The sequence below is a fragment of the Haliaeetus leucocephalus genome, unplaced genomic scaffold, assembly GCF_000737465.1.
Source record: "Haliaeetus leucocephalus isolate CR32 unplaced genomic scaffold, Haliaeetus_leucocephalus-4.0 Scaffold148, whole genome shotgun sequence".
NCBI lineage: Eukaryota > Metazoa > Chordata > Aves > Accipitriformes > Accipitridae > Haliaeetus > Haliaeetus leucocephalus.
Genome location: NW_010972584.1, coordinates 2,108,049 through 2,131,316, shown reverse-complemented (window position 1 = coordinate 2,131,316; position 23,268 = coordinate 2,108,049). Strand labels below are relative to the sequence as shown.

Sequence of the window (23,268 nt, the reverse complement as noted above, 5' to 3'; positions counted from 1 at the left end):
ATGCATATCGTTCAGATTGGAACCTTACTTTTTTCCAAAATGGAAAACCATCTGTTGCTTTGTATTTTTTTATTGATTCCTGCCTTTGCTTCATCAGACTTTTTGGTAGCACATGTCAGAAACATCAAGGTAAGTAATCAACCATGAATGGGGCTCCCATTCTTCATAGATTAACTTCCTGCCATATATCAACATTTATCAGACAGTTCATACAGTGCTGCCACCAGGAGCTTTGTGTTCTCTGTTACCAGTGAACTCAAGATCAGACTTGGGACTCAGACTAGTTTACCTCTAATCAGCCTCAGTTTTGAATCAGCTCTGAAGAAGCTCTCCTATCTCTCTTTTTAAAAGCATCACTTTCGTCTATTTTCCCTCTCATCATCACATAACGGTAAATGTTTTAGCTGTCTTATATTTAAATGTGTAAAACAATTGGTGCAGCTTGGGAACTGACTTTAGCACCTGTAAAACAATGCAAAATAACAGTGAAAAGATGCTTTCAAGAAGCAGAAAATGGATGTAACATGGTATCCAGGTAAATATGTCTACTATCTAAATGACATGGTAGGATTTTTCTCAAAGGATTTGCATGTTAGTGTAACATGAAATATATCTCTCTCCCTCAAAGGCGCCATTCTTTTTTTGACTGGTTCTCTGAGTAAGGCAGTGCTTCTGATGTTCTGCCTAATTTTCTTCAGTTAAGTTGTCAGCCACTACTCCTCACCTCAATAAATTATTTTGCTCTCTCTCAGTAGTTACATACAATGAAAAATTACAGAGGGCAAATGTCTTTAGGGAGCATTGTAGGTTAGTGGGTAGAGCAGGACGAAGCAATTTACAGTCAATTTCTGTTGATTAGATTATGGTCTTTGCCAAGACATTTTCTTTGAAAATCAGGATAGTAACGTATCTAACTTTTAAAAATCAGCTTGAGATTTACTGCTGCAAATTGGAGATGCTGTGGATTCTTATTATTTAACCATTATGTAGCCCAGATATAATGTAGCTTTTTCCTCCTGATTACCATACTACCAGTTGTTCTCTGTATGTCTTGCAATGCTAAAGCCTTTCTCAATGGAAAATGGCCAAAGCTCTGTGCAATGCTCCATCCATACATGCAGAACACTACAGAAAAGTCAGTTGATTCTCCCAGTTTTGTTATATACTTTATGCAAATGTAATTTGATTGGAATGGAGGAGATTGCTATGTAAGTGTGAAGGTCTCAGTCCCCATCCCTCTTTTAGCTCCTTTGAGCAAGTAGTATGCCAGTGAGGAGTGATGAAGCATGGCTGGAAGTCTGGCTGGCTGATGACCTTGAAGCTGTCAAACCTGCTTTTAAAGCCATAGTCAAGTAAACACAATTGGCAGACCCAGTTCTGCTGAAAATTGAACAAAAATCCGAATCAAAGATCCCTACATGCACTTGTACACCTTGTTCCTATGCATGCAGCTACTAAGGGTAGGAAAGTTTTTTCTAGATTAAAAACTTACCTGTAGAACTACATATTCAAAGCCTTCAAAGCATGGGTAGCGATGATACGGCCTTCCTTTTATGGCCCTCTCATTTTGGCAGCAGTGAGACTCCTACATAGCTCACAAGGAAGTTTAGTTTTCATAGCTTAGCTGCATTATGGTCCCTTCTCTGTGATAACCAATTAGCATCACTTGGGATGATGAAATCTGTAACGTTGCTGTAGATTTGGAAAGAATTTTCATGCCTTATTTTTCCTATGTAGTACTTGGCGGTATATGCAAATAAATCAGTGTTGTGTTCAGTGTTGTGAAGTCCCAGAGGTCACTTCAAGTTAACTGTACAGACTTTTCTGAATCATTTAGTTATGCTGTGTTTTAGTTTCCCAAGCCGTAAAATCAGGGCTTCTTTCAGGAAGTACTGTAATGGGAGCCCTCTTGTCCCTCCCTATTCTCTTGGCAGTTCAAATGTCATTTTTCCTCTGCTCTTCCTTTCCAATTTCTATAGATTTTTTGCACCTGTATTCTTTGTTGTTACCGCAGCAAAACAGTATTAAACAAAAGCAGAATTTGTTACTGTTATACAACTGAAAAAAAGATTATAATAATTGGTGCAATGGCAAATATGTGGAAATACTATAGAAACATTTTATCAAGTAACTGTAATTACACAAGGTAGAGGATATTAAAATCTCAGTTTGGTCTAGAATTGCATAACATATTTTTTAGTGGGACACTATCACTTTCTGCCCACATAGCTTAAAATGACCTTGATGTTAGTGAGGTCTCTAGCTATATCCAAGTGAATCATTAAGAATGAAAAAAAAAAAAAAAGACAGAATCCCAGAGTCACCTAATCCACTCCCCTGTGCAAATCACGGTCAGCTAGAGCAGGTAGTCCAGGATGATGTCCAGCTGGGTTTGAGTATCTCCACTGAAGATCAGCCCAAGTACAAAGTGACTAATTCTGAATAGACTACCTTTCACTGAGCCATTTTTCTGTATTTTCTTTTTCAATGAGAAAGGCAGGCTACCCCCCAAAATATTTACAGAATCAGAACAGAACTCTTTCAAAACTACTGTAGAACCCATAATTCTGATAAAGAATGTGCACAACAGCAATTCTGTGAAAGTTAAATGAAGGTAAAGTATCTTTTAATTTAGGTGATAGTAGTCAGAATTGCAGAATTTGTAACTAAAGAACACATTCTTGTAGTTTTTTGTGTTCTTAAACTGTTTGGTAATTCCACTTTAAGGAAAAGTTTGTACCAACCAAATTAACATTTCAGTGACTTCCAGCTTTTCATTTCCCAGGGTCCATACCTCAGTTTGTGTTTTGTAAGGGGAAATTATTAGCCATAATGACAGTATAGATATAGAAAAGATAATTTCAGTTTGGGAAAGGATGGATCTGAATTGATACATACTCTACACAGGCACTAAAAAAACCCACATACGTTTTTGAAACAGGAGAGATGTACACACAGAAATCACCTGTATGGCAATAACAGTTTGAAAGATGAACCTAGAGAAACATACACAGACTTTTTGGCCAGACTCTTACAGAAGCTGAGAAGCCTCCCCCCAAAAAACCTTGCATTACCATAGATGTAATATAGTGTCTTGAAAAAACTCCAAAATAAAAAATAACCCTCTGTGTCTCAGTTTCCAACCTGTAAAACTCCTAACTGTGAAAGGTAACAAAAGCCTTAAATGTACCTGAGATGTGTGTCTGACTTGCTACTTTATTGTGTCTTCACCCCTCTATTTGGTGGAGCAGGTAAACATGCTTGCACAAAATGTGACCCATGAGGCTCTTGGAGCCAAAAGAGATAAGGTATTTGCAGCCGTGCTTACAGGAATTGAATTACACAAGCTGTTATTTTAACATGATTCAGTAAGTACGTTTGAAGCCTGTTCTCTCTTTCAGAAGAGAGTACATGGTATTTTTGTAGAGCTTCTGATATTTGCACCTACTCTGGGAGCAAATATGCCAAAAAAAGTTCTAACCGTTTTTTTTTTCCTCCAAGCAGCCTTTCACAGTGACTGCCTCTCCTTTCTTTTAGCCTGCCGAATTACCATCATACCTATTCATGTTAGAATGGCAGGCTGTTGGAGTGAAACAGGAAAAATTTAGGAGTAAGTCTGAAAGAGTATAAGGATGCCTGATAGTTTGGATGTGTGTGTGACTGGAAAAAAATGTGCAAACTCTTTTTTTATGCTTTGATACAAACCCCCTTTTTCTTCCAAAGGAGAATTAGTTTGAAAAGACAAAATACATACCACAGGGCCCAGAAAGAGGAATTCCCAAGAAAAAGATGTCACTCTCAGGACAAGATATTCTGTTTTTACTTTGACATAGCCACACAGCCAACCTGTACTCAAGGAAGCCACATTAAGCAGATTTTAGTGTGTTCTTTAGTCTCAACGACATTTAAATATAAATGGCACTGAGCATTCAAGCCACTTTTCCCCTCACTCTCCCCTCATCTCTCAGGCAGTCCGTTACTGTTTTTCAGCTGAAAGAAGGTAACTTCTTGTGTCACTTGAGCAAAATACAAAATCAGCAGCATTCAAAGTTTAACTTATCTTGCAAACCTTTGGTATTTAAGATGCACTAACATCAAATGAAAACCAGAAGATTCACCAAAACTGGGAATACTGTAAGCGAAATAATTATACCTGCCTCAGATGCCTTGCTCTTCCCCCAGATTTACTTCAGTTTACTACTGAGGACCTTTCTCAAGCCTTCTTTCTCCTGGACAACTTCTTTTGACTTGGAAGCATAAGACAACTACATAGGTGCTAAGTGATTTATTTCTAAATGCAGCTTTCCTACTTTAGTCATGATTTTTTTCCCTGTTTTTCTCTTTACAGAAGCGAAATGCTGATCATGACTTGGTGAGTAAGGCTTGGTTTTGTCCAGGCTATTGAGAAAGATTTATAGTGACAAGAATGTTCTTACTGTGTTCACAACATGTTTCTGTGAGTCCAGTCTGAGCAAGTGGATATTTCTGATTGCGTATGATGAGGGGAGTAGCCCAGAGTTGCTTGTTTTAGGCAGTAGGACTAACTAGACAGTTCCTTTCCAAGCTCTGATGGAACCTCCTGGACAAGGAAAGAGAATTAACAAATTATTTTTAACCTCGTTGTATTTGAATAAATAGCAAAGTTCTGTGAAGTCACCTCTGTATCTCTGACATCCATTCTATGTTGGTTTTATTTTTACTTTTATTTTATGTTGTAGTTATTTCTAAGGAAGGCAAGAGACCTCATCTCTGAGGTGATTCCACTTGGCACCTGGACTCCACTTCAGCAACGTTTAAATGCTTTGACTGTTTGGGGACCTTCTTAATCAACCCACCAGAGATCAGGCCCACCATACAAACTCCAAGGTTCTTTCCAGTGCTGGTTTTGCTGCAAGAAGCAGACGTTGTTGTGGAGTTGCCTAAGGAGTCACATCTGTTGTTATCTATGCTTTCATATATTCTCCAGCAACCTTATACCTGAGCATTCAAAGAAAATAAGTATTGCCCTACCCATTTGCTTGTTTAAAGAAAAATGAGCCCCAGTTGTGAGGAAGTTGAGAATAACACAAAATGGAATTTGGAGCCATCTGAAATTGTTTAGGTCTATTTCTAAACAAGATGACTATTTATATCCCTGCTCTAGGAGTCATCCACTAAGCTGATAACTACAGTCACTAATACAGTGAGGCAGCAGTAAGTTGTTGTGCTCTTTGACTAATGATAAATAAAAGTCACAGTCTCAGTAGAGAAAAAAAATGATTCTTACAATGGCATTATCTTTGCTGTGGTGGTAGTGTTTTGTTAAAGAGGCTATAGTTATACCTCATGGAATAGTACTGTGGTGGCAGTGAGATAGATATCCAAGGAAACACAGCTGTGCTTCAGTTCTTATGATTAGGTCTTTCCTGTTTTGCTTTAGAGTGATAGAATGTCCTGCCGTGATTTCTTTTTAAAAATGTGATTATGGCTGATTAACACAGACATCAGTGTAACAGCTAGCTCTTTTTTTTTTTTTTTTCATTTTTCAATCTACAGGTTGTCAATGGGATAGAAATCTATAGCATGAAAATTGATAGTAAAATAACTTCCCGATTTGCCCACAATGTCATCACCAGTCAAGCTGTCAATCGTGGAAATGTGCACAAAGAAGTCTTCTTTGATGTTGAACTCCCTAAGACAGCCTTCATTACCAACTTCAGCATGTATGTAATCTTTACAATATTGTTAGCAAAGACTAAAAATCTGTGCAAACGCAACTAGGAGAAACTGAACCCTAATGTTCATTTTTACTTTGCCATTTGATAGATTTCTAAATGCCTGCTGAGTAATTTTCTGGTACTATTAACTTAACATGCAAGATACTTGGAGAAAGGCAAACATTGGTACATCTATAGAAAAGATGACTAATTTTCAATTATTTCTATTCATCATCATGGACCTCAGGGAATGGGAGAATCTTCTCTGGCAATCCCTTCACCTTTTCAGAAATACCACTTACTTACTCTGGTGTTATCAAACCAGAAAAGTTCCATTACTTAATTTCCCTGATGGCATTATATCTTAATTTATCTCTTCATTTAAAAATCATATTTGAATGAAAGGCAGGAAATAGAATTACTCCTTTATATTTGTACCTTTAGTAGCAATAATATGCAATTCTCACACCATTATGAGGTTTAGTTCAGTTTAAACACGTCTATCTCTGCTAATCACGCTATACCTGTTTTATTTTCAGTGAAAAGAAACAGTAGCTTTTAGGGCACAACTACTCTTAATGCATGCTAGAACTTTTATTATAGGATGAGATTAATCCCCTATGAGAAATGCCTGTTTAATGGTGTGAGGAGTCTAAGGATGAAATATTCAGCTGTAGACAGCTACATTTGGACAGATGATTCTCGTCCGGAGAGTTGGCTTGCCATTAGATGAGACAAGATGGTCAAGCTGCTGAAGTGTAGGAATATGGCAGGTGTAAGTAGTGTTGCTGTCAGCACGGTTTTGATCTAATGAATTTTCAAAGTAAAAATTGGTTTAGATTCTCTTAAGATACTGAGCACAGAGCTCTTCATTCCAGCTAAATTCACTGAGAAGACTAGCTTCAGTGAAAGTGCTCAAATCTTGGCAATATCAGATTACTGAAAGTGCTTTTTAGCAAACCAATCAATAAAGAGAGAATTGCCTGCAGTAACTTTTCATGTATTGGTGCAAACCATTCAGCTAAACTAGGACTTTTTCATCTGCAGGACAATTGATGGTGTCACTTATCCTGGAACCATAAAGGAAAAAGAAGTTGCAAAAAAACAATATGAGAAGGCTGTTTCAAAGGGACAGACTGCTGGTCTTGTCAAGTAAGAATGATGTCTTGTGTGGCTTCCACACCATCATGCCATAGCAAATTGTGAGATTGGAAATACTTTGTTCTGGCGTATTTCTGAAGTTTGTTTTTTACAGGACCAAAAGACAATCATTAAATTAGATTTATTGTAGTATAAATTAGAAAAAGGAAATATAACTTCTGACTAAGCAGGCAGTATCTGCAATTATGGAAAGACTGTTTCTGCAACTTTCACTGACTTTGTATGACCTGTTCCTAGGATTGAGCTCACTGGGAAACTTGAATAAATTCTACAATTTGGGTACAATTTTAGCAATAGATCAAACATCCCATCTTTGTTTTACTCCTTTTTGAAAATCATATTCCACCAACCCAAACAATAAATATTGTGAAAGAGGATAAAAATATTCTTTTTCTTACCCACTAAAATACAGAGCTTCAGGGAGAAAAACAGAAAAATTCACTGTCTCTGTCAACATTGAAGCAGCCAGTAAAGTCACTTTTGAACTTACATATGAGGAACTGCTGAAGCGACAGTTTGGAAAATATGAGATGTTCATCAAAGTAAAACCAAAGCAGCTTGTCAAAGATTTTGAGGTAAATGGCAAACTTTATCAAATTGGACTGTAACTTAAGAAATTATGAAATTCTGTACATCTGTTGAAAGTGGAGTACCATGGTCATTCCCATTGGTTCACAGGTGAGCTAAAGGCCCGTGATAATATTTCTAATGAATCACATGGGGAGTCCACACCAGTATGCTTTAGTGCAGGTTTTTATTTGTAAGCCTGACAAATTGGCTCAGCAACTAACCCTCCAAAAGAAATGATGTATGGAAACCTGAAAAAGCCATTATGATGCCTTGGGGTAAAATAGAAGACTAATAGCTTTTATAAATGCCTTTATAGCATAAACTACACCTTTCTCACACTGCCATGAAATTACATCATCTTAAATTACAGTGGTATATATATTGCATTCTAGAATACTGCAGCTTTTGTGTGCTAAAACTTGTCTTTGATCACTCCTGTCTGCCTTACTAAAACCCAGGTCTAAGGCAAAATTTTTCTCCTTTGTATACCCAGAAAATGTTTTGTAAAAATCATTACAAAACTCAGCATCTATAAGAATTTATGAAGTGTTATTTTAAAGACACTATGATAGAAGGCATACTGAAATATAGGGTGAAGTTGGGCACATCTCACAGCTAACAGCTGGGTTATATTTTTGAAGGACTTGAGTATTTACCAACATTTTACAAAATTCCAGTATCTAGCTGTCAAACAAATTATATTTCTATTAAGGTTTATTTGTTTCTAGCTTTGTTTTTAACTTCTATGTATAAAAAGGCCTGTTTGGCTGATGGTGTGTCCACACAAGTGTGGATTTGGACTGCCATTATGAATTACAGAAGTAAATTTCTTTTGCTTTTATGAAAATCCCTCTTTCACATCTGTAGTTGCCTGCTGATCCTCCTGTAAATGGCTAAGTTGGTGATATATTGTGGGGTAATCAATGACAATGAATTTTCAATTAATATTTCAGATTGAAGTAAATATCTTTGAGCCCCAGGGTATCACTGAGCTGGAAGCAGAAGGAACATTCATCACCAATGATCTACAAAATATAATTAAAAAAACTTTTTCAGACAAAAAGGTACGATGACTACTGCATTCCATAATTTATTTATTATGGTTATAATTCTGAAATAATAATGTCAGTGCTAGCAATGGAAGTGAGAGGAAAAAAACCACAGAGAAAATGCAGTAAAGGCTTGTCTGTGCAAATGAGCTTTGAATTCCAAGCTAGCCATCTCCATGCAGTTCAGAAACCACATAGCTGTTAGCATGATATTGTACCAAAACTAGTAGGCCTTGTCCCACAGCAGTAGTTGGAAACCTGGATACTGGTAAGACTATTTCTTACAGAAGAGCTGAGTCAGTAACAACTAGTTTTGTCATGTATGGAGGTGGTAGCATTCCTAAGACATAGACTGCCCAACAGCCTTATCAAAGGTGTCATTCAGAGTGGAGGGCTGAACCAAGGCAGTTGGGGAAGTAAACATATGAAGAAAGCTCCAGATAGCAGCCTTCACTATCAGTTACCCATCAATAAATACATAAGTACATACAGATACAAACTAATACCTAACCTGATAAAACAGGTTATTCTCATGTCTGTGAGTATAAATATACTAGTTTTACAAAAAAACAAGCTTCTTTGTGTTCTGTAGAAAATTTTCATCTATTAAGGTTCAGATCTAATGAAGGCTTTTCTTTTCAGGGGCATATCTCTTTCAGGCCAACTCTTGATCAGCAGCGAACCTGTGCAAATTGCTCACAGTCTGTCTTGGATGGGGATTTTACTGTAAGATATGATGTGAAGAGAACAGCTCCAGATGACTTGCAGGTAAATCTGACAGCTGGAAATTTTGAACTGCTGAACACTTTAGCTAGCATAGTAAAGGTCAGGGAGCAGCAGGGACCAGCTGTTCCCTAAAGGAGAGGACCTGAGTTGACAACACAGCTGGCAGCTCAGGGGCTTCACCAGCCACGAGCCCACTCCCCACACTACCTGAGCAAGGCAGAGCCAGAGATGGTAGTCAAATTCAACTGAGAGTCCAGGTCATCAGGCAAGTTTGTGGTGATGAGGCAGCCCGAGGTCAAGGTGGGAAGTCAGTCTGCAGGATAGGATCCAAATCAGTGGAGTCCATGGACAGGAACAGGTATGGCTGTGACACAGCTGGAGACAGGTATTATTACAGTGTAGCTCAGGCAGGGGCTAAAGGCCCAGGCTTGCACTTAAATGAAGCTCCTGGGCCCATGGACAGAGGTGACACTGGTCAGGGCCATTAAAACCTTTTAGTCCGCTCAGGGGCTAGGCACTAAATGAAAGTAATTTGTTCTTTATCCATTTTATCTTTATAATATACAAAAGTTGGGGTGTTGGGGTTTTTTTACATTTTGTTTTTCAGATTGTCAATGGCTACTTTGTACACTTCTTTGCACCAACAAATCTACCAAAGTTGCCCAAGAATGTAATTTTTGTAATAGATATTAGTGGCTCAATGTCTGGAAGAGAAATAGAACAGGTAAGTTATTACATTACTATAGAGTCCCAATGAAAGAGCCTCTGTTGTGATGGAAGGGACATGGTGGCTTATAGTGCATATGCGCCGCTTAAGCTATACCAAGTGGTTTTATGCTGTGACCTCTCCAATGCTCACTACCATAAGTACTATTTTGAAGCGTTACTGCAGAACAAAATTCTATACTTTCAGGCCATATTTACTTACTTATAAATATTATTAGTTCAAAACTCTCAATATCAACATTTCCAGAGAGCTCTGTGACGTGTACTGGACAGTTCCAAAATTAAAATGTGCATACAGTATTATGTGCATTATCTATGTTGTTCATTCTGTCTCCTCTGGGAAGCGGCAGCTCTTTTTATAGTTAGGAGTCCTCATTCTAAGCTAACACTCAGAATTTTCAGGTTTTGGTGCTACATCAAAACATCCACACTTGCTTGCATATGAGCTTCTCCACCAACCTGTAGCTACCCATTTCCCATCACTTTCAATTTGCCATGCCAGCTTACCTCAGTGTAAACAATGATCTATGACATGAGACCTGATTTTCATCTCAGCTACAAAGATTTACCAGGTGTAATTGCAACTGGCTGACTCCACTGGAGTTACTGTGAAATAGACACAGGGACTGGCAAGGACAGAACAAGCTCAGAATCTTTTCACAACATACTGTGTAAAAGTTAAAAATCCAAATGCTGAGAGATTAATCATGTCAAATCTGTAAGCACCTATTTTGTTAAATGTTGAACCATACATTTAAATTTCTTTTTCTTATAGACAAGAGAAGCACTTCTAAAAATCTTAGATGACATTAAAGAAGATGACTTCTTCAATTTCATACTGTTTGGTAGTGAAGTACAGACCTGGAAAGAAACATTAATCAAGGCCACTCCTGAGAATTTGGATGAAGCAAGGAAGTTTGTGCGGGGCATTGACACTGCAGGCAGTAAGTACTTTACTGGACTTGCCAATAGGTCATTGTGTAAATTAATTTATCGATTCAGTCTGTGAACACAATGCTAAAGCTTTTTTTTTTTTTTTTTTACTGATGGGACACTTCTAAAGTTGAAATTTACTCAGACCATGACATCTATTTTTTCTTATGTTTCCAAAGTCCAGGTACTTTTCTATCTAAACATCCCCCTGCTTGCAAATCCAATATTTCATTTTCCTATTGTAATGAGAGCTCGTCAGATTTCAGTGAAAAATGGGCCTGTATTTTGAATGTCTGTGCTGAAACCAAATTTCTATGTCTACCTTGCAGTGACAAATTTACATGGTGGTATAATGAGGGGAATTGATATGCTGAATGCTGCTCATGAAAGAAACCTTGTACCCAAGAGAAGCGCTTCTATAATTATTATGTTAACAGATGGCCAACCAAATGTAGGTAAGTTTGTGTTAGGTGGAATAATAAAGTGAGTGAATTAACTAACAAAAAAATGCTCAGTTAAAATTGGCCTCCATCTTTGACTTCTGGATGTTTTCATGATTTAAATTCTACTATACCAGCATCATACTACTAAAACAAATTTTTGATAACGCCTCCTAAGAAATCCAAATACGACTAGGCACATTTTGTTTTGTGATAGTTTTATCTATTTATGAAGAAAAATCAAACTTTTTCTGGTTTGATGCAGGCATATCAAATACTCAGGAGATTCAGGAGCATGTAAAAAAAGCCATTGAAGGAAAATATCCCTTATACAATCTTGGTTTTGGCTATGGTGTTGACTACAGCTTCTTGGAGAAGATGGCGCTGGAGAATAAAGGATTGGCCCGTCGGATTTATCCTGACTCTGATGCAGCTTTACAGCTTCAGGTACAGTAATCACCACTTAAATTAGATGAGAGATACCTTAATTCAGATAACTATACAGATGTTCTTATTTTGAAGTAATCAAAATACCAAAGTGTAATCTGGTACTGAGATACTCAAGAGTCTGCTGTAATCAGAATATTAGTTGCATTTAATTTTCCCCTTCCCTTATATAAGCAGAAAGTAGAAGGACAGTAAAAGGGAGATACTGTGTGCAGCGACTGAATTAAGCGCTCAAGCTATCTGTACAAGATTCCGTTTATTTCACAAAAGAATCAAACTTATATATGTTTCAACAAGGATCTGGAAAGAACTAACGGCATACAGCCAATATTACTAACACAGGAGCGCATATCTGGCTCAGCTGGGATGTTTGCCAGTCCTCAGAACACTTAAAGATAAAAACATTCCATACACATACTCGTGACTGTCTTCAGCCACTCTTCCCAGGCATACACCAGGCCATCCTCTGACCTGACCTTGTAAAACTAGTTCTTCAAGGGCTTGGCAAACATGCAGCACAACAAATTCTAACATTCACTCTTGAAAACAAATGCCAGGTGTTCCGAGCTGCTCCCACACTGTGGGCTACGAAGAGGGTTCAAAACTTGGCATAGGGTGACACAAGTCATCGTTCTGAAGGACACTTTGGTGTGCAGCAAAATTATATCTCCCATACCTCACAGATCATGTAGTTAATGTCATGTCAAGGGAAGAGAGGGATGACAGAGCAAAAAAGGCTCTAGATATTCTGTCTTTAGGAACTTACTGCAAGCAGATGTATCTTACTATACTTCTGAAGCATTTTATAGTTGTATAAGGCATGAGAACAGGTATAGGCAGTACAGAGCTGACCTTTACTTCTCACATTCCAATAGCAGCCATTTGAAAAATTCACCAGAGAATTTAGATACTGGATTTCATTGCAAGCTCTGCCAAAATCAAATACCTAGTCTCCTTTGGCTTATGTTGTCACTTCAGTCTCTGCAGGGAATAGATCTAGAAACTTATTTCCATCAAATAGGGGAAAGCTTGGGATCCCTCTTGATGAACATTGATGGAACTCATCATCCACAGCATGTTGTTCTCAGGTGTTTTTCCTCTCTCTTAGTGAGACTGAAGAGTTTGTATGTCCTTTCTCATTTCCATTATTTGTAGATTTTTAGGCCTTGTGCTCTGGGATTTAACTGAATATTTAAATATTTCTTCTAAAGTACACTTTTAGTTTTCATTGCTGAAATAGCAGGATGGTTTTGGGTACAGATCTACCTATGAATTAAAGAAACAATGGTAGTTAAATGTTTTTCTTTTTTTTTATCCTGCAGGGATTTTATGATGAGGTGTCGAATCCCATGCTCATGGATATAGAGTTAAACTACCCAGAAAATGAAATATCAGACCTAACTAAAAACAGTTTTAAGCATTTCTATGGTGGGTCTGAGATTGTGGTGGCTGGGCGCTTTATAGACAACAACCAGAACCATTTGACTGTAGATGTGAGAGGAGAAGGCGTAAGTATGGATTTCTTTAAGTAAGGTACTCAAAATGTCTGAATGTTCAAAGCTGGCAATACTTAAAATATGTACTGGTATTTCTTTACCTCAGTGGCAGGATGTGTTACTGCATATGTGAGAAACTAAATGAGCCCAAGTCATTGCTTCTAAAACTGCAAGTTACTTGCCTCAGTCAGGTATACAAGGGTCAGTCTGGAACAACTTTGTGCAGTATGACTGGATTAGCATTGCTAACAGATTTTTTGTTGTTGGGGTTTTTTTGTTGTTGTTTAGTCTCTAAATACTCTACCTGATTCTTTCAGGAGCCTAATGTTCAGTGTTCACAGACAATAGTTTCACTGGGTGAAGAAAACTGATGGATAGATAAGCCAGCTGAATATTTGAAATGCCTTCCTCTTAAAATAGAAGTCTACTTCTAATACAAACCAAGTGATCTAAATACCTCTCCAGATCTGGATTCTGTAAAAACAATTGCCCCTGATATTCAAGAAACACAACACAAACATATTATAGATCATGTTATCATAAATACTGTGAACTGCATATATGCCCCATGCACTGTGATGTATTAAATATATTATATGAAATTAGGTATGTTTCAAATACAAATAATGTGTTAATAGTAAGCTAGCCAGCATATCTGCTTGAACATGTTCCTGTGTGAAATCGGTGTCATAATCAAAGTTCTTTAAATCCTGAGTAGCCAAATTCTAATGAACAAAAATGCCATGTGAATTTGGAAACTTCATTATGTCCTATAGCATACACTACTAACCTTCACAGAAGCAACGAACCAAAGATCCTGATACAACACTGACAATTTCCTGGGCACATGCTGCATAGCACCAGACAGTTTTTCAATTTAGTAAGATTTTCAGATGTGAAGGTCTTGATTTTGGGAGGTTCTGGAGGTCCCTGGCTGCTTATACAGGAAGTTTCCTTATTCCTAACAGGCTAATGATGCCCTGTTATATACTACACAACAAGATGCTCAGCAAACAGATAAAGCTTTCCAGGAACAAGAATACATATTTGGAGACTACATTGAAAGGCTCTGGGCTTATCTCACCATTGAACAACTCCTGGAAAAACGGTAATTATATCTAGAATAATGTCTTAGCTATGAAGCCACTAAGCCATCTGACTGGTGCAACTTCTAGGATGTGAAGCTGAAATTCACATCACACTGAGGTGCCAATGGGAAAGCATAAAACACAGTAAGGAAAATCCCCCAACCTGTTCTCCTCTCCAACCTCAGTATTCCTGTTTCAGGTTGCAAATTAAACAATTTTAAATTACTGCAAATATAAAGCACAGTTTTGCCCTTTTCTTGGATAGCCAGTAGAATCAGAAGTGCTCTAAGACTGTAACAAATATTCCTTATCAATAAATTAGCTGCAGAGAAATGACTTCACTTCAAAGAAAAATATTTAATCCAGAGTTCAGTGAGCAATTTAGCAATCATTGATGCTAGGAGTCTCTACCTGTATTCAGTATTGCAGCTACAGGAGAAGAAAAGGAGAATCTTACAGCCAAAGCCCTGGATCTCTCACTAAAATACAAGTTTGTAACGCCACTGACATCCATGGTGGTAACAAAGCCAGAAGACTATAACAATCAAGATGGGATTGCTGATAAACCCATTGAAGGTATAGACATTTTCAAAATTTTACTTTATTTGAGAAGCCAAGTGTTCCTTTGATGCTCCCCTAAAGAAAGGCTTTCATGTGGGCATAGTTTTAAATATATATCTGAAAAATCTACTTTCCAGGCCTTGCACGTGTATGATTTATGCAAAATTATTTTTCATTGTAAAGTTAATTTCTATCAAACCATCCTTCATTACTAAATCATACAGGCAAAATACTATAAATTCAAAATAATCGTGTTTTAAGCTAAATATATAAAATACTACATCAAAAAAAAAACCCAAACCCAAGAAGCATTTCTAATCTAATAGTCCAGCTATATTCAGTTTAGTTCACATCACTTTCTCCTTTATTTTTCTACATACTTCAGCTTAGGGGTAGATGTAGTAACATCTTTCTACATGAAAGGGGAAAATTTGCATGAGATCTTCCTCATGCAGGATATATCAGCTTGTAAAAAGGTGGAGATTATATCTGTAAAACACAGTATTCATATATACTGCAGAAAGAGAAGCAATTATATTGAAGGTGCACAATTTGTTCTCAACTCCTCTGATACTTTGGCTAATTACTAACTACTTGCTCAAGTGAAACGCTGTGCTTTCATACAGTTCAGCCTCTTTGTTTAACCTGTGTGAAACAAAATGACTCTATTCCTCTTTAGCAAAATAAGGCAAATGCTATCTGTGCAGTGCACCCCAAAGCCCTTATCTATATGTGTTGTTCGGGCCATCCTCATCTCTCCCTCATTCAACAGGTCTGACAAACCTTTCATGAGGCTTTCCAATCTCTTCTATTAGCATCCATTATTTTTTCCTCAAACTTTTGCTTAGGTCCCCTAAAAGTTCCTCCCAGGCTCTCTGTGGGCTCTCAGCTGGCTTCTAGATAAAAAACTTTCTCGTCTCCTGAATTTGGCCTGGTAACTTATGGCATTTTAGTATAACAGAGATGCTTGCTGGAGGTTACTGGGTTTTTCTTTCAACTGGAGTAAGTCCTGAAACCAGTTAATTGCTAAGTGCCCTCCAATTCTGAATAATTCTTCAGGCATTCTGCTAATAAATTTTTTGCATTATTTTTCATAACTATCATAATGGGATACTGACATAAAAACACTTCATGGTTAATTTAACATTAAAGTCACTATACAGCATAATGACTTTAAAGTTTACAGCTGGACTCCATAAGATGGAGAAACTTACCCAAACATCTGACAGAAGTGGCATCCACTCAGACTGATCTTCAGCTCTTTGCTTTCGCTTTCCAGGTACTTGTAGTACGAAGGCCCTCTTCTGAACCTCTTTCCAAGTAAATCATCTCTGTATATAGAAAGCATAGAGCAGTAATAGAGGAAAATACTCAAAACACTGCTGCTGTATAAGAAAAGAAAATAATTTTTACACACTCTAGAGTCTAGATTCACAAATAAGATTACTGAATCGTCCAGTCAGTATTAGTAGAATGAATCAAATGCCTTGAAAACCGCAAAAGAGTAAAACCAATAAGGAACATTTTGCAATGTGGAAATGGCATAGCAATAAAACAATTACTAATAGTGCTCTTGTTGTATGCATAATTAATTGCAGTTTTGCTGCCCCACATAACAGCTTTTTACTTTCAGTGGGCTTCTGTTTGATCTACAAATATTGAGTTTTATCATTGGGAAGAAATGGAATTGTAAAATACTGAAGATACCTGGTTGAATTGTCAAACAGTTTTTAATTTTTTTTCTTAGAATATGTTTTAACAGTGTCAGAATCCTTCCTGTTTAGTCATACAACTGAAACTGTAAATTTCTCTTTTTCTTCCTTTTACTTCTTACCTGCCCATGGTAACAGCTGAAGGTATGTACATTTGTTGTTAAATTTACTTAATATTATTAACTGTTAGAGATCTATTTCCTGCATCACCTGATCTAGGATGCAATATTTTTATAAAATTCTTGGTGAGTAAATCAAGACTGTGTTATAAATAGATTAAAAACTTTTCAGCTGGAAAAGTTTGTAAATACCATTTTCAGTGTGGTTCCCCCATCTCTGATAACTGCAGTGTCCCACCATCACAAAATTCAGGCCCAGTACAACTAAGTTGCTTTCCAGGGCTAGCACTGTTGGCTCCCAGATACCTGTGTGTAGCAGTCTATCATATAGAGATGTCTTCATTGATGCTGTGATTGCTACTTCTTCAGCACAAAGCCCGTCTTCAGACACCCCTCCATAGCTTCAGATGTAAAAAGAGTAGAAGACTAAAAAAATGTGGAAGCAGGTGGGTAAATCTTACTGACTTCCCAGTAGTACAGTTTAGAACAAGATGGCACAGAGGAATTGGGGAAGAGCAGGTTGTCCCAGCCCCTTACAGAGCAAACCCCATGCCTTTGGAGAAGTAACATTTTTGCTGAAAAGTAGGGTGTGCTTTCTGCCTGTTCATGACATTTGCTTTGTTGCAGTACTAAATAAACTGTTTTGACTAAGTTTCTCTTTTTAAATATTTAGAAATTTATACATAATTAAAATATTTTGGAGTTGGGTTTGGTGGAAGGAAGGAAGTGGGAAAGATTGTTTTTTTATTCTTTCTAGCATCTAAAACATTCTGTTTCATTCACAGCACAGGCTATCACAGGTGTTACACTGGGTAAGTCATTAGTTTAAGTTTCTGAATGAAGCAGCATCTGTCAGAAGTATTGATTCAGACGACTGAAACTACCAGAGAGATAGAAACTGCCTTTTCTGGGTTTACAACTGTATTTTAAGAAATACTTCCAAATTCTGCTCACTGCTAAAAGCACACTTAACGGTTGAATAATACCAGATGAAAAAGTTTCACCTAAATAGCTTTTAAGGAGTAAATACTGGTTCATCAAACCACCATTTTTTCCTGAAAGCTGTTTCTCAAGAACTGAGGATGGATTTGAATTTGCCTCTCCTTTGGAATTATATAAAGCAAGGGACTATGATGTCAGCATCTCTGGCTAAATTAATAAGTTCAGTTACTTATACAAAAAGAAACTGTTTTATTCAAGAGAGAGACAGCAACTGACTCTCAGAGTGCTGGTTGGGCAATCCTGGAAATGGGAGAGTTAGATTTAAGTTTTTGCTTTGGAGATTAGTCTCAGTCTCTCTCAATCTCTGCCTCTGTCTAGTTTTCACAAGTCTTCATTGAAAAGACTTAAATTCATTCTGGAAAAAAACAAATGTCAAAACCTCAGAAGTTTTCAATGGATGATGTTGCACATCGTTGCTGATAGACAGCTGAATCCTTAAGTCTGAGACATTTGTGTCCTACAGATACATTACTTGGGCCTTGTGGAAACCCTTAAAGCAATTTAGACTACAAGTGAAATCTGTATCCTGAAGGTTTGCTTGATTCAAAAGGGGCACAAACTGTCATTCCATGGACTATATGCTTTAAAAACTAGGATGGAATTAGCAATTGACCTAGCATATTAAATTCCTGACATCTTACACGTACTGCGCAGATGATAGTGTGTAAATATTCCATTTTGATGTAAGGTTTTCTAACTTTTTTTTTTCCTTTACTCTCTGCAGCTCCACAATCTTACCTATATACGGCACACCCCACATGGTATACTAGTGGTGAGTAGTTTGAATAGTGTGCTTGGAAGAAGAACAGAAGAGGGTATTTAAGACTAAATTGCACAATTCTTATGAGTCTTTTAGGTAATTCCCTTCCACAAATGCAGCCGTCTCTTATTTCCAAGGAGCTAGTATTTTAATTTACTTTAAACATCTCTAAATGTTTTTTAAAGATCAAGTCACTGAGATTATATGTGGTCATTTTCTTAGTCCTCCTTCCCATTGGCAGGCTTTGTGTTCGTAACTGCCTGTTCTCTATTCAGATGAACTTCCTGCCCGCAGTAGTACTTTCATGGCCCTCAGAGATAAGCACTTAGAGGTGGCCATCCTCAACCTACAATCCACGTGCCAAATCTTGCAGTGGTCAAGAGACACAGGATGTACGTCATGTACCTGGGAAAGATGAGGGGGAAGAGGACGTAGTTCACTTTGGGGAGGTGGTAGCAGCTTCCTTGGGACCCCACCACTCCTTTGGAGGATGGGCTGGACTAAGCTGGGCATGTAGCTTGTGCAGGGACCAGTTCCTGCTGGTCCCCACCATCGGCAGTTCCATTGCCACAATGTTAAATGTTCATGTGGAACTTTGAACCTGTGTATCACTATACATATACCAGTCATTTGCCTTCACAGTTGATGGAGACCCACACTTCATTATATCGGTGCCACAAAAAGAAGATGCCATTTGTTTCAATATCAATGAAAACCCAGGTGCTGTCTTAAATTTAATAAATGACCCAGTTACAGGTGAGTTTTAATTTTTTTTAAATACAGTAAATCAGGATGCTTACAACAAAATGTCTTATGTTTAAAGGCTGTTTCTCTTTTATACTGTCTAAGCTTTTTTCCCAGCAAAGTTAGTAGGAGTTCCAGTAGCTGTGATAGGCTACCTTTACCATGACTGTGTTTTCACTTCCTGGAGCAAAATGAACTTTTAAACTTTGTTTGAAAACCACTGTGAGAGTTGAGAGACATAATTTGTCTCAGTGACTAGTAATACAAGCAATAAAATAATCCTTAGGTTACCATTTCATGGAATACCTAGTAAAGAGAGACCTATGTCACACAGGCTATTTGTGCCCATCACAGACTCTTTGTGCTCTAGGAAATACTAAACTTTTCTCAATAAAGTGATTGTTGTCTTTGTAGAAATCCACAGAACAGGCCCCAGAACTTTATTCTACTTTGGTACAAACATGCACAAGTAATTCTGATCTATTTTTCAACACGTATTTGTTTTCTTGGGTTGTTGTTAAATTTCCATGACACTCCTTGATATCAGTTGATCAGGTCCTATCTATAAAACAATACTTGATGTTTCCTTTTTATATTAGGCATCACAGTTAATGGAGAACTCATTGGTGATAAGAGAGCAAATAGTGATGCAAAGATCCAAAACACATATTTTGGAAAACTTGGGATTGCAAATAAGCACCTGGATTTAAAACTGACAGTAACTCCTGAGAAGATCACAATTCAGAATGGTAATGAAAAAACAGGTTTCACCTGGCTTGACTCAGTCACCTTGCAACAAGAAGGGTAAGGCTTACAGAAAGAGTATCAGGCTCCTGTATTACTTTCTACACTTTTTTAGTGTTGATCAATAATGTACTTTTAAGGTTCGTTGTCTGAATATACAAAAGAAATTGATTCAAGTCCTGCTGGATTCTGCTCTCTACTTTGTTGTGTAACTGCTGAATGATTATTCATAAATTCCTCTGCTTGGAATAAGTAAGTGAAGAATTTTCCCTGATTTTCTATTACTATGACTAAGGTAAAACTAGATTTGGTATTGTGCTTAATGCAAATATTTAAAGAGTAACTTTAGACATAGTGTGTTATCTTTCAAAGACATAATAATGTGCTGTAAACAATCTCCATTTTAAGAAATGGAAATTGTGATACTTATAGAATAGGTACATTTTGCCCTGTCAGCTGGAGATCTATCTATTACAGAATCATTTATACCCGTGCAAAAGGAAGTTTAGGAAAGGAATGGGCGGCATCTCCTCGTCCTCCTCATTTACATTTTCTTTGTGTACCTGGAACAAAATTAATACCTTCTCAAAGCATGGCACTGCAACAGAAAGAGCATGGGAGCAGAACTGTTATTCATACAGCATGCTTATTTTATTATGATAGCCACATTGATGATCACTAACACAATCAGAAGCAAATCTTTATCCTAGCACTAACCTAGACAATTCAGGAGCTGTCTTTTCTGAAAAAGAAAAGGAAAAGGTATCAGGTAGCATCCAGGTAAGGAAGTGATGGTTTTATTAATAACATTTTTATTACTGAGCATGAGGTGCTGTATCTACATATCGCTAACCTATCTGTGATTAATTGTACTGTTATAGGATGAGTTTTAGTAGAAACATCTTGCTGAAAAGTTTAAAGGCTAAGTAACCTTTTACAATGTAATTTAGTATGAGTCTTCGACTGTCTGTGAACACAGACAGATTTATGCGGACCAAACTAGGCAGCAAAACCTCTATTTTAAAAAACACTGAGTAATTTATAAAGCCATGTTTGTTAATTGGACATGTTTCTTCTTCTCAAGTTTCTTCTCATTGCTGTTAAGTCTGGGAAGCACAATGCCCTAAGTCAAGTTTTTCTTTTTTCCTCAGTTTAACTTTGATAATTAACAGAAAAAAAAATCTGGTGCTCTCAATGGACAGCAGTGCCTCATTTGTTATTGTTTTGCACCAAGTATGGAAGAAACATCCTCTCCACCAAGATTTCCTAGGACTATATACATTGGAAAGTGATAAACTGTCTGAACAGACCCATGGATTATTAGGTATGACTTTATTTAGTGGTTTTGTGCTTGTCTTTCCTTATGAGGCTACAAAATTTGTAGACAAAGTCTTATACTTAGCCTTTCTGAACTGAGATAGTGGAGGAAACTGAGATAACATTGATTGGCCTTATTAAGATTTCTGACAAAATATTCTGGGCTCAGATTTTATGCATTATCTTTTCATAAATTTCTCTGCTGCTGCTGAAAGCACTACCCTCCATTGTTCTCACTGGAGTCTTTAAACCTCTTTATCTTGCTAAATCCCACATACAGATTTCTTTTTTCTTACTACACTATTCCTCCAGTCTTTTTGACGGTTTTATGTCTCCTTTCATCTTATCAACTTTCTCCTAAGTACAAGCACTCTGAGAAAATGTATGTTTGCTCGATCAAAATTTGCCAAACCTCAATTAGTGCATCCTTGTAAGAAAAGTTGTTGTTAAGGTATATCTTGATTTACTAACATATATTAAAATCACAGAATGCCTTGTATCATCTAAGATTTTCCTCATGTTAGCTAACATTCTTAATTCTAGTATAAGAAGAAGTTGGTAATTCAGGGTTCAAAATTTTGACCCCATTGAATCCTGTTTTCTGCCAGTGTAGTGGGTTCCGTGGTGTGCATCCTCCGTTGGAAAACACACACATAGCAGCCATTTTCCCTTGCCTTCCAATTTTCACTTACAAAATCAGATAAGAGCAGCAAACGTTCATTTTGGGTCAATAAATTTACTCACTGTGGAAAATAATGAACTGCTGCAAACTTACTCTTTTCAGTCTTGGTATGCACTTTGAGGCCTGAGGAGAGTGAGCCAAGGTGTCAGTGGTAGTACATGTGTCATGGGAAATGCTGTAACTAAAAAGAAAAAGAGCAGCATAAGGATGGAATGTTATTTATGTTTTCCTGCTCCAGTCTCCTCAGGCTAAAGGACCTCTCCACACAGAAGTTATTCTGCTATGGTGTGAATTGCAAGTAGCAAGAAAATTTCAAAAGCCCACATGACATGTGGGTACACCATGTTACAGTTCACTGACTTACACATCTCATCGCTATTTTCATCATCTTTGAGTTTGCTTCTGTACTTCACTAAGTAATCTAAAATCTGTGTTCATTACAGCACTCAAAGCACCAGCAGCATCCTGCACCAGCCCAGATAGGGCAAAAGTGTGTGAAAGCTAATTCTGGCAGGAGTATGAAAATTCCTTAGAAGTCAGCCTTGTTCTGAGCATAATCACATCCAAAAATTTCAGAGATCAACACTCTTTATCGTTATTTGATTAAAAAAAAGCTAAAGACTTGGAGAGTATGTAATAAATACAACTGAATAGACAAGACACAAAATGAGGACATCTTGAAGGATATCTAGAAAAGGCTAGCTTTACTGTGCACTCAGAAGTTGGAACTTAGATCCAGATGATATGCATAGAATTCTGGTTTATAAAAAGTAAGTAATACCGTAGGCATACGTTCAGCCTTACACAAAACTTGGTGTTTGCTTATCTATTGAAAACCCTGAGGGGACATGGAAAACAGCATGTAGAAAGAAGTTCTGGAGTTTCTGTCTGGTTTGTTTCTGTTTCAATGTGTGCAACATGCCCGAAATGGTAATTTTGGCTTCTATTTTTAGGACAGTTTTTCCACCCCATTGACTTCACCATACTTGAAATTCATCCTGGGTCTGATCCCAAGAAACCAGATGCCACAATGATTGTTAAAAACAATGAACTGACAGTAACAAGGTAAAAAATAATTAAACCCTTAGCAAAGACTTAAGAAAGATTACCTTGTCAAAGTGCAGTTTCTGCTTCAATACTTCCATGACTGTATTTTCCCTTTCAGGGGCTGGCAGAAGGATTATAGAAGAGATCCTAAGCATGGCGTTGATATTCCTTGCTGGTTTGTTCATAACAATGGAGCTGGGCTGATAGATGGTGTTCATACGGACTATGTTGTTTCCAGTCTGTTTTAA

At 37.3% G+C, this 23,268-nt stretch overlaps 1 protein-coding gene across 1 annotated transcript; it reads left to right on the top strand.

Moving 5' to 3' along the window:
• The first annotated feature begins 77 nt into the window (after positions 1 to 77).
• LOC104828121 (inter-alpha-trypsin inhibitor heavy chain H3-like) lies at positions 78 to 23,268 on the top strand. The gene is made up of 20 exons (XM_010561594.1): positions 78 to 129; positions 4,349 to 4,372; positions 5,536 to 5,702; positions 6,744 to 6,848; positions 7,270 to 7,432; positions 8,381 to 8,491; positions 9,119 to 9,244; positions 9,810 to 9,926; positions 10,704 to 10,872; positions 11,191 to 11,316; positions 11,567 to 11,748; positions 13,071 to 13,256; positions 14,213 to 14,352; positions 14,754 to 14,908; positions 18,451 to 18,498; positions 19,129 to 19,242; positions 19,830 to 20,034; positions 21,126 to 21,298; positions 22,927 to 23,038; positions 23,139 to 23,268. The coding sequence occupies exons 3-20, from the start codon at positions 5,563 to 5,565 to the stop codon at positions 23,266 to 23,268; spliced, it is 2,502 nt and encodes an 833-aa protein (XP_010559896.1). The 5' UTR covers positions 78 to 129; positions 4,349 to 4,372; positions 5,536 to 5,562.